Source organism: Gallinula chloropus, assembly GCF_964237585.1.
Source record: "Gallinula chloropus genome assembly, chromosome: 1".
NCBI lineage: Eukaryota > Metazoa > Chordata > Aves > Gruiformes > Rallidae > Gallinula > Gallinula chloropus.
In genome coordinates this window covers 54164338-54181703 of record NC_140085.1, presented here as the reverse complement: position 1 = coordinate 54181703, position 17366 = coordinate 54164338, and the positions used below count along the sequence as shown (strand labels likewise).

Here is a 17366-nt window from a genome sequence, read left to right as displayed (position 1 = left end):
AGCATGACAGGTGGGCAGAGACCCTGTAAGTCCTTGTGTAGATCCTTGGTGCTACTGCTTCAGCACTTGTTTACATCCACCACTCCTACATCTCCTTCTCCTCCCCCCAGCCTGGCCTCTGTTCTACCCTTCCTCCTTATTTCTAAATAAAGCTTTTGCTTGACATTTTCATCACCACACACCACAGGAAAAGAGATTGCTACAGAAGCACGGGAAGCCTCAGTTAATTTATTGGAGGTTCTTATTTATTTTATGCTTCTTTATTTATTTCTATGAAGCCATAGCTCTTGGGAAGCTGCATTAAGTGTAGGCCATCAGCAGAACACAAGACATTTGGTCTGGAGCAATGATCTCCATGTCACATTTTTATGCACACAGCTTTTCTGATCTGTGAAGCACCTGCTCTACAAATGCTCTTGTACAAGTGCCTGTACCTCACATACTGCTGAGAGGGGAGAATCAAGTGTAAAGATAATTTTGCTTGTGGCAGAATGAAGGGGGCCACAGCAGTTAACCTTTTGGGTTAAAAAAAACCCAACAAAGAAACAGGTGAGAATATCAGACTTAGGCTGTTGGAATCACTGGCACAGATGAAGAGAAAGCAAGCAAAGAGCTGACAAAACAAACACAGGAGGCCCTGTATGAAACATCCACTGGTTTCAGCAGAAGTCTGAAGGGTTTGTGTTTGGAAGCTCAGGAGGAAATTCAGTAAAAAACCACACCATCATGACAAAACTGTCTTTCACACATCAGGAAACTAGTGAGCCATTTTTTTGCTATCTGTATGTGCTCCTGAGGTCCCCTGGGTCACCTGGAGAAACAACGTTGAGTTTGAGTAGAACAGCTACCCTCAGACAAGGTCCTGGAAAGGATCCGCGGTCTAATCCTGATGCCTGTGGTGGTCATGACCAACACCTGAATTAATTTCCAGCAATCCCAGGGAGAAAGCTGTTGGTGAAACAGGTCTGGATTCAGGGATGTGTTCCCTCCTGTACTTCTCAATGTAAGGTTTAGCCACCTCCCACACCTGCGAAACAAGAGAGTGATACAGCAGAGTCAGAGGCAAAACATCAACGCACAAGCTTAGAAAACCTTGTAGGAAAGTTATAGGGACAGAGCTGGGAATTACAGACCTACACAGACACGCTGCATGCAAACAGCAGAACCAGAGGAGCAGCCAGGGTGAGGTGCAGGGAAGAGCATTGGGATGGGACAGGGGGATGGGAAAAAACACAGCTCCAGGGGGACAAGGGGAAAGGATTCAAGGCAAAAACATTGCGTCTTGCCTTGTTACCAGGTTAATGCTCTGAGTGCGATAGTTGGGAGAGGGTCACTGCCACTTGCTACAAAACCAGTGGCAGCTGGCATGGACAGAGAAGAAGGGAAGGGAAGGGATAGGGGCTGGGGTGGTGTAAGGAGACTGTTCTCCAGTCTCCTTTGTCTCTTGTCTTGTGAGGGCTATAAAGAAAAAAACCCAACAAAAAAAAAAGGGGGAGGGGGTTCTTCTCCCATTTGCTTACTCTCCTCAATTCTTCTCTTACTTACATTTTACAGACAAAATAGATCCTATAGCTGTAAAAACACTTGGCCCAAGTGAGCACATTTGACCACTGCTCTTCCCTCATCCACATCCCCTTGTTGCTTCCAGACCATGGCTAAGGGCCTCAAGGCTGGGGAACACTCCCTACCCCAGCAATGTGGATCACTGTCTGGAGAGACTGCTGATTCCTTTGGACATCTGTGAGATGACAGGACTCTGCCCTCAAATGATTCAAAGTTAGACTGATGTCTGGACCTTGCCAGACTGAATAATATCAGTCATGTATTACACAGGCCAAGTTAGGGAACTGATTTCTAAATCTATTGCGCTATAAGGAAGGACACCCAGATCTCAGAAAATCTGGTGGGTTTGCCCCAGGCAGAGGAGTGTTTTTAGCGAGGACACCCAGTGAACCATGGAGGGGTATTTCCAAAGCAGAGAGCTGCATCATGCTCCTCACGACAGCCCTACTGCACGTGCCTTCTGCTCCACGAGCAGCCTGTGAGCTGCTTCGATGTCCGGGGCCATGAAGCGATCCTTCATCCAAGGCCTGCAACGAGACACATTGCGAATGTTGGCCAAACATTAACCACCATGGCTGCAGCTGGTGGCTGGATAGGGCAGCTTTTAGGGGAGGTGTTTATCTGATCTTACCTCACAACGGAGCGCACAAGGTCATAGACCTTCTCCAGTGGGGTTGTCGTTCTCAGAGGGCGTAGGAATTCAATGCCCTGGCAAGCTGCGAGCAGCTCAATAGCCAGAACTGAAAAATCAGAACAACAGAAGGGTTTTGATGATCAGAGGGCTGAAGTATCTCCCCTGTGAAGACTCAGGGAGCTAGGCTTGTTCAGGCTGGAGAAAAGAAGGCTCTGGGAAGACCTTATTGCAGCCTTCCAGTACCTGAAGACAGCCTACAGGAAAGCTGGAGAGGGGCTGTTTGTAAGGGCATGGAGTGACAGGACAAGGGACAATGGCTTTAAACTGAAGGAAGGTGGGTGTAGATTAGATATTGAGAAGAAATTCTTCCCTGTGAGGATGCTGAGGCACTGGCACAGGCTGCCCAAAGAAGTTGTGGCTGCCCCCTCCCTGGCAGTGATCAAGGATGGGTTGGATGGGGCTTGCATATGATCACAGAATGTTAGGGGTTAGAGGCGACCTTGAACGATCATCTAGTCCAACCTCCCCTGCCAGGACAGGATCACCTAGATTAGGTCACACAGGAATGCATCCAGGTAGGTTTTGAATGTGTCGAGAGAGAGACTCCACAACCTCTCTGGGCAGCCTGTCCCAATGCTCTGTCACCCCCACAGTGAAAAAGTTTCTCCTCATGTTCACGTGGAACTTCCTATGCTCCAATTTGCACCTGTTGCCCCTTGTCCTGTCATTGGACATCACTGAGAAGAGCCTGGCCCATCCTTCCGACACTCATCCTTTATGTATTTATGGATGTTAATGAGGTCACACCTCACTCCTCTTCTTCAAGCTAAAGAGACCCAGCTCCCTCAGCCTGTTCTTATAAGGAAGATTGTTTTGGGCAACCTGGACTAGTGGAGGGTGTCCCTGCTCATGGCAGGGTGCTGGGGCTAGATGGGCCTTGAGCTCCCTGCCAACCCAAACCAGTCTGTGATTCTATCTTTACTTTTCAGTTGGTGCAGCTCAAAGCAAGGTCTCCCTTATAAAGCTGCCACTGCCATTTATTCCAGACAATATAATATTGTTTCAGGCAATGTGAGAAGATGGGTGGATCTGCACATCCCAGAGAGGCAGTCCAGCAGCAGAACCACTTTATGGATGGTGCTGGGGGTAGTACCCAGCATTCTGGAAAGCAGGTTTTGGGTGCTCTCCCATACTGACCCTTCAGTGTGCTCCTTTAACATCAGAGTTTTAAATCCATAAGAATCTCTTCCAGGATATCACAAGTCATTAAATTAATTGCAATCAGAAATTAGAAAACTTCCTTAGGACTGAGGAGAAAGGGGCCTGACCTGTAAAAGCAAGCTCTGCCTAGGAAGCTTGCAAGAGCCTGTGTGAAAGGACCAGTAAAATTACAGAGCTCTGGGAGAGAGTTTTCTGTCTGGAGCAGTTTGCACTGTGTCTGCCCCATCATGGTTAGCATTAGTTCCTCATTTTCACGAGCCAATTCACCCAGGGAACTGAGCGAACCAACTGGATCCGAGACAGAGCTTCTCAGCACATTGCCCAAACACACCGTTTCTCAAACTCATTTCTCCAAGTCTTCAGAGCACTCCAATCAATCAACATAAATAAATAAAATGAGAGCAATCTGCCCTAGTAAGAAAGGAAAGTTTTGCCCAGTGTCCTGCAGTAAACAGTTTTGTTTCATAAGAAATAGTGCTCGATTTACCCAATTTCTGCTAGAAACATCCAAATGCTCAACAAAATATGCACATAATATAATTATTTTTTAGGTATCTCTTTCAGATGCATTAACTCCTTTTTCTCTTAAAATACACCTAGGAAGAATGGCAATAATGCCTAATTATGTACTGAAGGTCTGTCTTGAAATCAGCATTTTAATTTTACCTTGTTCCACGTGTTCAATAACTCTCAAAGCTTTCCGTGCAGCCCATCCTCCCATTGACACGTGATCCTCTGTAGCAGCACTAGTTGAGAGAGAATCCACAGAAGAGGGGTGGCACAAGGCTTTGTTCTCAGAAACTGCAAAAATCCAGCACAGTGAATGTAGGACAGAATGGACATGAGACAGCAGAAGCAATGTCCAACCTGGAGCAAAGAGCCTGTCCACCCTCTCAAGGCCACCTATTGTTCCCCTTTTGAGAGCACACCAATGTTCTCCCTGGACTGAGGAATTTGTAATAAACATTTGAAAATTACCATTGCCTCTGAAGATAGTAACCAGTATCATTCTTTAGATGCAAATATTAACTGAATACAGGAAGACTGCTCACTCCTTACCCATCTCTGGGGTTGGGTTGCTCTGGCCCAAAGGCCTGACAGATATTGAAGAAAAAGAGCAGACAGGATAACTAGTCTTGCCCATTACTGTGTTCAGTTTTGGGCCCCTCACTACAAGAAAGACATCAAGGCCCTGGAGTGTGTCCAGAGAAGGACAACCAGGCTGGTGAAGGGTCTGGAACACAAGTCTTACATGGAACAGCTGAGAGAACTGGGACTGTTTCATCTGGAGAAGAGGAGGCTCAAAGGAGACCTTACTGCTCTCTACAACTACCTGAAAGGAGGTTGTGGAGAGCTGGGGCCAGCCTCTTCGTGCAGATATGTAGCAATAGGACAGGAGGGAATGGCTGCAAGTTGCACCAGGGGAGGTTCAGGTTAGAAATTAGGAGAAATTTCTTCTCAGGAAGAGTGTTTGGGCATTGGAATGGGTTGCCCAGGGCAGTGGTGCAGTCACCATCCCTTGGGGTGTTCAAGGAAAGACTGGGTGAGGTACCTAGGGACACGGTTTAGTTAGTAATATAGGTGGTAAGGGGACAGGTGGAGTAGGTGATCTTGGAGGTCTTTTCCAACCTTAATGATTCTGTGATTACTCCAAGGCAATTCTTTGTGAAGAGAATCATCTCCAGTTCTTTTCAGTCACAGATACTGCCCCTTGCCTGGTTTCAAGAGGAAAACTAGAGATGAGCATCTGGTCTCTTTTCATTGGAGGGGAGGCACTCGCAGAACGTGCTCCAGGAAGATGCAGGAGTGAGCTACAAATCCTCTCCCACCCTCCTTGCCTCGCTCAGAGAATGCCTATGTCCTGTCCCTTCTCTGGGCATGTACACCCCAGGGGTGGGAGTGCTCGGGCTTGGAAAGCCAGGTGTGAGCCATGAGTTAAGTCTCTCAAGTGGCACCCAAAAGCAAGGGGAATTTGGCTGCTGTGGGCAACAATCTGAGGTTGAGAATCGCTCTTTAGAAGGGAAGAAACGAAGCCTGCATTCAGAGTGCTCTGACTGCATGCAGACCTTTTCTTTCTGAAGCCCAGCAGGATGCTGCCTTATGCCCTCAACAAATTAGGGGCTTCAGAAAAGCAACAAGCGCAGCAGAGAGGTGGTGACGCCAATTGCAAACAGGCTGGAGTGACGCAGGCCTGGGCCAGAGCCCAGCTGGCACTTTTGGGCAGGCAACAGCAGGTCCTAGAGAGGCTGTGTGTGGCTTCTGCAAACAGTTTGGCCTGGCAGGTACCACACTACCAGGGAGAGAGGGAGAGATGCATTCAGCAGCATTGCAAAACATCTGCAGGTTTGTTTCAGCTTTGTCTGTTAACCCTGGGGGTGAGCGATGCTGGCTGGCGCACAAACACCTCAGAAACTAGCAGAGTGACATAAAAAATATCTGTAATACTGTGTTAAAAAAAGGAAAAGAGAAAAGAAAAAGAGCTCAGGCTTCACTTTTAGATAAATTCCTAGATGTTTTGACCAAAGAAAGATGGTTTTAACCCATGGACTGCTGGTGTCAGGGCAGTGATGAGTCAGGAGGCAGGGCTGTCATTTTCAGTCCCTGCAGCAGAGACCTGGAACATCCCAGAGACTCTCTTGAGGTTGCAGCAGTGAACTGTGAAACCTGAAGCCAAGCAACAGCTGCGGCCTGGAGCCATCCTAAGCCCTGCCCAGCAGAAAGGAAAAGCCTCCAGAGCACTTCAGCTCCTTTTCTAGCCTCACTTCCATAAAAAGGCCTCTGGGCAGGGTTCCTTTATTACATCCATTTTTGGGTTTTTCCCCTTGGTGGATGTTTATCTACACATTTATCTGACATCCTCCGTTCCTCTGTCTGTTTGCATCTCTTATAACTTACCCTTCCCTCACAGCATGTTTATCTTTACGTTGGCTCACGTGTCCCTGAACCTATGACCTGTAATACCCCAGCAGCCAGCAGGCTGCTCGTTGCCTTAGTCACGAGTTTTAGAGGAAAAATATTACTTATGCTTATTTGTAGCATGCTCATCTGGTAACCAGCCCTGGGAACTCCAGTCTCCTGAGGACTATGGAGTCTCATATCGATGGCCATCAAGCGCAGGCACCAAGCAGTGCTAAGGGTATCAGGTCCAGCTTTGAGATGTGTGGTGTCCCCATGAGTGAGGAACAGGGGTATCCCCTGCTCACAGACCATAGCTTTTCAAGCAGAGGTTCCAGGCTCAGCAGAGTGGCTCAGACAGATGTATGTTTGTTACTTGCAGTGTTTGCTGTTAATCACAGCCCTGTCTCAGCTGACTAGCAGGCTGCTGGGTGCAGAGCTGTCACTGTTTTCAAGCAGAGTTTAGTGTTGGTGACTGTGTAAACCAGAGAGCAATGCCTGCCAGTCCCATAAAGATGCAAGCAGGCAAACATTCCCTCCGAAGTCCACCTAAGGGCTTGCATGCTCGGAGCACTAAACATGCCCATGGAACAGTGCAGAATAAAGAATCCTGAGCTGTAATAATTGCTACTGCATGCAGCCCTCAAATTTTGCACCTGTCACCTGGCTGAAGAGACTCAACCTCCCTTCAGGTAGTTGTAGGTGGTGATAAGGTCTCTCCTCAGCCTCCTCTTCTCCAGGTTAAACATCCCCAGCTCCCTCAGCTGCTCCTCATATGATTTGCCCTTCAGCCCCTTCACCAGCCTGGTTGCCCTTCTCTGGACTCACTCTAGGACCAAAATGCCCTTCTTATGGTGAGGAGCCCAGAATTGGACACAGCACTCGAGGTGTGGTATGGAGAAGAGACGTAAAACCAGAGTGAGATCCCATTGTATCTACTGTCAAATTACAACTGCCTTGATGTAAACTGGTCCTTCTAGCTTGCCCTCTTGATGGTATCACTCAAGCACTCACCCAGGGCAGCTGCAGTGCAGTGTGCAATCATGAAGCCAGAGTTCAGACCTCCTTCAGTGACTAAAAACGCAGGCAGCTCGCTGAGTGAGGGGTTGCAGAGCCTCTCAATTCTTCTTTCACTAATTGCAGCGAGTTCATGCACACCAATTGCCAGATAGTCTAGAGCCTACAAAGAGAGACCTCATTAAACCAGGTGTTAGAAACAAACACACAAAATACCAAACCAGAAACTACTTTTCCCCCCTTTCTCCAAATGCTTAATTACCTTTGCAGGATATTCACCATGAAAATTCCCTCCAGAAATGGTCTCTGCTCTTTCAGCAAACACCATCTTCAAGGAGAAGTTAGGGCACAAACGAGCAAAGCACAGTTTCCATGACAGATATCTGTCAGTAATCAGAATATCATAGAATCATAGAATTGTAGGGGTTGGAAGGGACCTCCAGAGATCATTGGGTCCAACCCCCCTGCCAAAGCAGGTTCCCTAGGACATATCACTCAGATAGGCGTCCAGATGGGTCTTGAATATCTCCAGAGAAGGAGACTCCACCACCTCCCTGGGCAGCCTGTCCCAGGGCTCTGTCACCCTCACTGTGAAAAAGTTCTTCCACATGTTGGTGCGGAACTTCCTGTGCTCCAACTTGCAGCCATTGCCCCTTGTCACGTCACCACAGACCACTGAAAAGGGGCTGGCTGATTCCCCCTGCATCCCCTGCTTCAGATAATTATAAACTTTAATTAGGTCCCCCCTTAGTCTTCTCAAGTCTGAACAGCCCCAGCTCAATCAGCCTTTCCTCATAGGGGAGATGCTCCAGGCCCTTAATCATCTTTGTAGCCCTTCTTTGGACTCTCTCCAGGAGATCCCTGTCCTTTTTATACCAAGGAGCCCAGAACTGGACACAATACTCCAGGTGGGGCCTGACCAGGGCAGAGTAGAGGGGGAGGATCACCTCCTTTGACCTGCTGGCCACACTCCTCCTAACTGAAAGAATGTTTGTGCTAAGAGGCTTCCATTTGCAAGCACATTATATCTCATCTGTGTGGTCACTCCTCAGAAAAGGAAGACCCAATCTCAGTTCTCCTACTTTTTTCAAATAGATTGCACGAAATTAGGTCTTGAATCAGGGGTGGGGAGTGGTGCCAAAACCCACACATATTCAGACCCTATCATCGTTTCTCAGTTCCTCTGTAGATTCTCTCCATGGCAGATACAAATTTAGACAGGTTACAAGCAGTAATGTCTATCAGCTCTGGATTATACTGCTCAGGGACACCAGCCTCGCCCAGCTCCAGCACACAGAGTTTACCAGGCTGAGCCACAATGAGGCGTACCAGCCACATCGCTCTACAGTGCAGGTTTCACTCACTTGATGGAAGCCAGCTTATGACTTATGACTTTTGCCTCCTGTGCATATAACTATATAGAAGAAAAGGACAAAAAAGGCCAAGAAGAGATTTACATAGAAATAAAGTAATCAAAAAGATACAGGATTGTCCGTGGCACTATTGATTTCAGTCGTCATGATGTCCTTCACAAAAGCAATTGTATCATTTACAACTCCGTGGACCTAGAACAAAAGACATTAGCACCTGAAGTTAGTATTGACATTTAACCAATCTTCAGGATGCTGACTGAGCTGCAGACACCCTCATTCCCATCATCCCAGTCTCTACATCCACATGTAAAGGTGGTCTTGCATTTGCTCTTAAAATCAGGAGCATCACTGGGACACCGCCCACCCTAGGGACCAAAAAGATTGTATTTTCTACTATGACATTATTGCTAAAAGAGTAATCTTAATATGTACTGCTTTACTTGTTTGCATTGGTTTACCCTAAAGAGAAGATAAAAGATACTTATTCGGGGCAGAAGCGTTTTTAGGAGAGAAGTAACCTTACAAAGTGTTCCCCCACCCTGAAAACAAAACCTCTCATTAATTAACTTTCATTAATTCCACTGATCTAGCAGCTTTGCTCATGTGAAACTCAGAGAGTTGAGCTCTTCCAGTATGTTAGAGACAGGACAGGTAGATGAACAGCGTAGCACTCTGCTTCTGGAGATACCCTTCCCTAGCACATGCTCTTTGCATCAATGCAGAATAAATGCCCTACAAAGCCTGCAAGAGTAGAAACCAGCACCCCTCCCCTGCCTCTGACACTTGGCCTCTTTCAGATCTAAACACAGCTTTGTTAGGCACTATCTGATGGGGGCACATGGCATCAGTGAACTACATGTCTTTGTTTATCCTAACTTGGAGTGAGGGAGAAGCGAATCACACAGAATCACAAGGTTGGAAAAGACCTTTAAGATAAACAAGTCCAACCGTTCCTGTCCTATGATAAACCATACCCCCTCTCTATAACCTCCCTTCAGGTAGTTGTAGACAATGATAAGGTCTTCCCTCAGCCTCCTCTTATCCAGGCTAAACATCCCCAGCTCCCTCAGCTGCTCCTCATATCATTTGCCCTCCAGCCCCTTCACCAGCCTGGTTTCCCTTCTCTGGACTTGCTCAAGCACCTCAATGTCCTTCTTATGGTGAGGAGCCCAGAACTGGACACAGCACTCGAGGTGCAGCCTCACCAATGCCAAGTACAGGGGCACAATCACCTCCCTAGACCTACTGGCCACACTATTTTTGATACAAGCCAGGATGCCATTGGCCCTCCTGGCCATGCTGCTGGCTTATAATGAGTTGGCTTCCTCTGATGGAGTCATACAGTGCATAGTTGAGAGTATTTCTGATGTGGGAACTTCATCATCATTATCTAGTGCTACGCAAGGAAATAAAAGCCAGTTTTTACCTGTGGGCAGCAGCGCATCGTGTACGCGTCCTGAACGCGGTCACAGAATCTGTGGCTCTCTAGAAAGAACAAGGGAGGAAAAACCCCAATACTCCTCACACAAAAGCACATGGGCCACTGCTGAAAGACCCAGCAGGCTTGTGTCACCTGAAAGGGCGAAGGCTAAGGTTGTTCACCTGCTATTTCTGAGGGATGATGGTCAGAGTCTAGAAGGGACCTGAATCGAAACGCCACTTCAGCCTGCCCTCGATGCGGGCGCACTGCGTGGATATCTGGTAGGACAAGTCAGACTGGTAAGTTTTGCTTCTCTGGTCAACAGCTGTTAAGCAAACAGACAGGAAAGGTCCAATACCCACCTGTGTCAAAGGCCCTTGTTGTACCCTTCAAGACTTCAAGTGTGAGGGCAGCGATTATGTCAGCTTGTCTAGCTATAGCACCGGCTCTCTCAACCGCTTCGCATCCCAGTGAGGTGATCATTTGTGTCCCGTTGATGAGAGCCAGACCCTTCAAAAAGAGAGTGGATGTTAAGCAAGCTCACTGCAGCTATTCCACATGCTCTGGTAATTCCTCATCTCCGTGACAATTCTCCTTCTCATAGGAATGCCTTAAAGACCACTGCTCAGCTTCCTAGATTGTCCTGAAATCATAAAAGGCACAGCTTGGCTGGGCATCTTTGCTACGTAAATTGTCAATGGTGATGATCCTACTAAGTCATTATAGACACCTTGGAGCTTTAGTAGTTCCAAGCAAGAGGTTTATTTCATGGTATTTCAAGCTTAAGCAAGAAAAATAGAGGAAATCTGCATTCTTTTCCAGCTCTTTGGAAGTAGAATGATATTTTTATTCATTTATTTCTGAGTTATTAAAGAAGTTGGGGGGGGGAGGATGCAAAAATGTCATAATAAGGAAGTGGAGAATTAAAACAGCATTAGAAGTTATAACTGCTTTAAAAGATTTGTTGAGTTCAGTTAAAACTAGCTTTATATTGTTCTAAAAATCCCATGAGGCCCATGGGAACCTTTCATTTGCCTTTAGGAGAAACTGGATTTGATTGCTGGCTCCTGATGCTGTTTTAGAGAAAATAAGTCCCCTTACTGATTGCTCCACGGCCCTCAAATCTGTTGTGTGCCCATGTAAACTTTAGTACTTGGAGTGAGACTCATCTCACCGAGTCTTAATGATCTAGAAGTCAGATACCTGGTTCAAGTCAGTTGTCTGAGCCCCTGTTATAGTCAAAGGGCAGAAGCCCTTGAGATGTCTTCTTAGATAGCTGTTTCAGGATCATGTATACTGTTTTTTGAAGATGCCCCTCTCTTTCCACCAACCACAGAGCCAATGTAAACATCAAGCTTGGGTCTGTCATATCAAGTCAAGAGAGGGGAATCCCACTCTTGACAATACCTCATTAATATTTCTCTGGAGCTTGATTTAAAATGACAATTAATTTCAGGCTTAAATTATTAAATATAATGCAACCAGTGATTGACTATGTTTGCTTTTTCATCACCTGGCATCATTATGCTTTATTACCTCTTTTGGTTTCAGGGTAATTGGTCTCAGACCATGGGCTTCCAGGACCTGGGAAAGAGTTTAATGACAAGGTAATTAATGAAAAATGTTCTTTAGGTAATTCAACCACCAAAACCTTTAAATCTTAAATGTTTCCATAAATAAAAAATGTTAACAAATTCCTTAAGTGAAGAGAGAAAAAGAGCTTTAGATCACAAACATTTCTGCTGAGCTAAAGAAAGGACAACATTTTTGGGCTTCCAAACTAGCACCTCATTTCCCTGTGCCAGTAAAAGAAGGTGACAGGAGCAGGAAGCAAGGTACTATCACAGTCCATTAATATCTACCACATATTAGCTGATGGGAGAGAGTAATAGGAGAGAAGGCTTGAGAAGATAGTTCTGCCTCTGCCCTGTCTAATAGCAGGTTTGGCTTGGCATAAATTATTCCTTCATAAACAATTCCCTAACCCTTCCTATAGAAAATCTTCAATGACAGGAAGAGCCCTACTCAGTTTTGTTCTCTACATCTCTACACCACAGGGCACTCAACTCTTGTGGGAAAGGGAGGAAAGGTATAACCTTGATTCTGATCAGAGTCCTCTCAGCCTTTCCAGCTGAAGAGATAACACATATTGGAGGTGTACAACTGTACCTTCGGGTCCCAAAGGTCCAGGACACCCTGGCCTGCTTCTTCCCTATTCCTCTACCTGTGTATTTCTCAGTACTTCTCCAGCCTACAATGACAGAACAGCTATGAATTAATGAATAAATCTGGTGTTCAAATGTTCACGGATAGGAGTGATGGGTGTGGCAGAACAAACTACCATGAAAGACTCCAGTGGGGACAGACCTGGAGATATTCAACACTGTATCAATCTGCTGATGTCTTAGTGACAGAATAGCAATTAATTAAAAATAAATTCCATTGTAAAGCTTCCATCTTGTGAAGGAGGAGGCTATAAAGGTTCCCTGTAATGCCAGTTAATCTAGCAAAAACGAAATGTCCAAACCCATGTATTAACTTAAAGCCAGGATAAAAATCAGTAGAACCTTTACTGATAAGTTCTTGCTTCCAGAAAATCTCCAGTTACTCAATGAATTTGAAGTTTTATTTTGAGAGGTCATTTTGGGGTTGTTGGAACAGTGTGGACCTTGAGATGTTCATGGAGCTGAAGATGGAACAGCTCCTTCAAGGCTGATACCACATCCTGTCCCTCTCTCCAGGTCCTAACAGATGCCACAGCAGTACCTTGCATTGCAATGCTATGGCATGATATTTCTTTAGGACTTAATAAAACGCTGCATATTTGTATCCACTACAGTGATGTGTGGGTCAGTTATTTGATTCTCATGGATCCATCTTCCTCAAGGTAGAGGATGAGTTGCTAAGGGCAACCTAGTCCCAATTCAAACTGGTACAAGTAATCCAAAGATTACCCCATACTCAGCTGAGCAAAAGCTCTGTTTCTCTCAAAGCTACAGGCAATTTGGCAAATGAGCCAACAAACAGGGAAAAAAAAGCAATCAGTTGCATGAGTCTTACATATTTAGCATCAGCCCAGCCACTCTTTGGGGACCACATCTTTCCCTCTCCAATTAATCCCAGAGCAAGATGAGAGAGGGGGGCCAAGTCTCCACTGGCTCCAACCGTCCCTTTCTCAGGGATATAAGGCAGGCAGGACGCTAGAAAGAAAACAAAACCAACTCCTGTTAGAGCTTCCACTCAATACATTTTTCTACCCCAAAATCCTGGCATCCCAAAAGATGGTGGCACGTGGGACAGGACAAAAGTTACAGACTTGAGCCTTTGTAGAAGGGCTTGACCAGAGTCAGAGTCATGCTCTCAGCCAAGCTTAGTCTTGAACTAATTACTTGACCTTTCAGAGGCTCATTTCCCTGTTGCAGCCCTTTCTCTCAGCCTTTCCTGTCACTTCTGCTCACACCCCATGTTCTCCAGCAGAGGAATGGTTTCTAGAACATGATCTTCCACGGGACTGGTCACAGCTGAGCTTTGGTCTCACAACTACCAAGTCAAAAGACCAACATCCATAGCTCACTGCATTGAGCTACACCCTGTAATAAAACAGTTAAAAGGAAAAAAAAAAGAGAAAGGGGGGGGGGGAAGGAAGGGGGATTTTCTTCAAACATCTTTTTACCATTAAAGGCTTCAATAACTTGCTGGAGCGTTTCTAGGGATATTCCGCTGTACCCTTTCGCTAGGACGTTGATCCTCAGTGCCAGGAGCATGCGGGATCTCTCTGGGCTCAAAGGCTTCCCCACGCCTGAAACAGGAACCTTCTTGGTCACTAACCCACTACCCACAGTGGCAGAAAAGGGAAACATCAAGCAATTTCTTGTTACCTGCAGAATGGGAACGAACCAAGTTCACTTGGAGCTCCCTATGGAGGGGGAGAAAAAAAGAAGTAAAAACCCAAATAAGCCTTGTCAGGTTTCATTTTGCACAAAAGAGAGAAATACTGAAGTATCCCTCTCATCTATCCACAGAGTATAAATGTACAGGATTGAACTCCTCCCTCCCATTCCTGAAAAGAAAGGATGGAGAAAGCCACTCACACAGCTTACCTCAGCTTATTGTTTGGGATGACAGTCCTGGCAAACTTCCCAAACCCCGTGGTGATTCCATAAACAACTGCAAGAAAGGTACACTGATGGTTAAGGAAGGAACACAATAAAGCTTTCTAAGCAATTAATAGCTAGAGGTTCAATTATTTACCTGTCTGTTCCTTTACAATCCTTTCAATCACTTCTCGTGATTGATTGACTTTAGCTTCAGCTTCAGGTGTGAGCTACAACATAATTTAAATACAAGTTTACCTCTAATTATTTAATCACAGAAAGATAAACAAGTAATTTTTAGCCAAAGTTGTTCAGCATCTTTACCTTTATCTTGTAGAGCCCCTTTCCTAAATTGACCAAGTCCTCCGTTGTTAAGCTGTTGCCATCTAAAGAAATATACTACACCAAAGAACCACAGTTTAGTTTGGGATGCTTACAAAGCTGCTTAGCAATCGGAATGGGAGAAAAAAGATACACAGTCAAAGCTCAGCAATGCCAGGAAGCTCACTCACACTCATCTGCAAGACAGGAACTTGCTCACAGAAATAAAGATGTTATGACTTAGATTCCTAGACCCAGGCAATCTAACAGCCCCCTGCTCTCAGGAATGCTCAAGTGGCTGAACTTAGCTGAACAGCTTTACTACCAAGTTGTTAAAATCATTGGTAATTCTTACCTGTTCTGGTTCTCGGTACTTGCTGTATCTGAAAGTTCTGTGAAGGAAAATAAAGGGCAGATGGCATTTCATAGGATGCAACCATTCGATTGCAGCTGGCAATGTGTTTTAAGAATGAATGCTAAAACTGTAAGGAAATCTAGGAAATTATAGATCTGAAATGATAAAGTTGACAGAATGCTCAAAAAAGGATACAAGTGAACTCCTTCTGGCTGAGACGGGATGAAATCTGGAGACATTATATCTCCTTCTATAACTAGAAGAAATAGGCAAATAAACATGCACAGGATTGAACTGTGTTGTACGTATAAATGAATTTGTTATTCATCACAATAAACATCAGTAAGAGTTCCAATTTGCAGTTATCAACCCCAAATATATTTGTATGCTTCCAGGAAAATAACAAGGGACTATGCAGTTTATTCAAGGTTTATTTTGCTCTAAAGGCAAAAGAGCCGCCCAACCCTTGGACACAGGGTCCCTGTCCCACACAATCACATCGCATAGCACATACAAATTGTGCCTAGAGAATCCTGTAGCTTCCATGCCTTACCCAGTTCTGTATTGAAAAACTAAGGGAGCATTTTAGTATTTTCTCATAAAAATCACGGCTACTCTCAGACACAACTGTAGATAAAGCAAGCCACAGTTTGCTGACTCAGATGCCAACGCGGTCACCCTGCGACACGTTGCTTAAGGTTCTGCTTACCGACTTCAACAAATTCATTGTCCTCTAGCGCATCCTCCACCGTATCATCGAGATCCAGCAAGCCAAGGCCTTTGCACCTCCGGATGTAGAATTTGACTTCTTCCACGGAGGCAAACCCCCCGTTGTCAGGCTTGTTTTTCATGTACCGCCTCACAGCTTCCTTCCCCAGCCACCCCACGGTGTTGGTGGGGTTTAGGCAGGGCACCGCCAGCCACTCTCCTCGCACGTGCACCGTGTACCTGGGCATGCTTCCTCTCCAAAACCCTCCCTTGACTGAGAAGGGCTGCAGGCCGCAGGAGGCTTACATTTACCCCGCCGCAGCCTAAAGAGCAAACTGGAGCCCGGTGTTGCAATCAGAGAGAGGCAAGAATCCACCCCCAAAATCCCCACCTTCGTAAATAAGTGAGATCAATGTATCCAGCTGACTTCATCCAATCAGACCAATCCCAGGGAGCACACCCTTTCCATGGAAAGGCAAAAAAACCCCAACCCCTAACCCTACTACCACAGGACTTTTTTTTTCCCCCCAAAGATCATGCCAGGAATATAGAAATGAAAATCTAGGAGCTGGAGTTTATATAGCAAAACTAGATAAATAAATCATAGAATGGTCTGGGTTGGAAGGGACCACAAGGATCATACAGTTCCAACCCCCCTGCCACAGGCAGGGACACCAACCTCAGGCCTGGATCTACACAAGGTTGCCCAGGGCCCCATCCAACTTGGCCTTGAACACCTCCAGGGATGGGGCATCCACCACCTCTCTGGGCAGCCTGTTCCAGCCCCTCACCACTCTCTCTGTAAAAATCTTCCCCCTAATATCTAACCTAACCTTCCTTCCTTCAGCTTTAATCCATTCCCCATCGTCTTGCCATTGTCTACCCTTTTAAAATGTTGATTCTCCTCCTGTTTGTATGCTCCCTTCAGGCACTGGAAAGCTGCAATGAGGTCCTCCCACAGCCTTCAAAAATAAAATCAGGAACTGTTCTAAGTTAAGAGTCTAACAAAAGTTAACAAGAGTTGTCACCCTGCAGTGTGTCACCCATTAAAACCTCCATTGAGAGTCAGGGCTAGAAGAGAATCAACCCATAATGGGTTGGGCACGGCTGCTAGGGTGGAGACTAGATTATACCCATCCACCTCTATCCAAACCAAGATGAAAGCAGGCAGTGTGAGAAGCCAAGCCTGCTTGGCCAGTCCAAACTGCTTAAGGAATGCAATTTTGTAGCACAGGGTGGGTAGAAGTGAATGAGTTTCTCTCCCTTACTCTGTTGCTTCTGCTCTGCAAGATGTTCTAGAACAGGTAGCACAAAGATTAGGCCACACCTGGCACCACGAGCCTGGTGCTGCTGTATGGTGCCAAATCACTGTGTGTAAGATGTAGGATTTTACAACAAAATGTTACCCCAAAACTAGTAAGAGGAAACATTTCTGAAACAAAGGAGTTTCCATTGCAACTTGATGGCTTCACCCAAAACCTGCTAACAGGTTAAAAACCAGCCACCCTCTCCTCCTACCTGAACCTTGCCCAGGAGTCCCTGTTCCTTCCAGCTGAAACTGTGGCAGATGCCTAACTAGATTTGGGGAGTGAATGAAAGGAACTGCTTACATTTCTAACCTGAAATACAGAAAAAATATTTTCAGGGAGTTTCCCAGCAGAAGTTATCACTCATTCAGAGTAGCAGCAAGAAAAGAATGAAAGGCTCATTAGGACCTAACACAATAAACCCTGCAAGTTCTCTACACACAAACAAACTCCACCGG

General features: G+C 45.8%; 1 protein-coding gene across 1 annotated transcript; it reads right to left on the bottom strand.

Annotated features, from left to right (window-relative positions):
* Window positions 1–213: 213 nt before the first annotated feature.
* On the bottom strand, window positions 214–15901 carry HAL (histidine ammonia-lyase). The gene is made up of 20 exons (XM_084268748.1): window positions 15603–15901; window positions 15089–15149; window positions 14894–14921; window positions 14542–14616; window positions 14375–14447; window positions 14224–14290; window positions 14002–14039; window positions 13797–13922; window positions 13184–13323; window positions 11660–11707; window positions 10486–10633; window positions 10306–10401; window positions 10130–10188; window positions 8815–8895; window positions 7593–7658; window positions 7328–7493; window positions 4085–4219; window positions 2195–2303; window positions 2021–2090; window positions 214–1027 (listed from the first exon to the last, which is right to left on the bottom strand). Exons 1-20 carry the CDS (start codon window positions 15847–15849, stop codon window positions 881–883), a joined length of 1980 nt encoding a protein of 659 aa, XP_084124874.1. The 5' UTR covers window positions 15850–15901; the 3' UTR covers window positions 214–880.
* Window positions 15902–17366: the final 1465 nt, after the last annotated feature.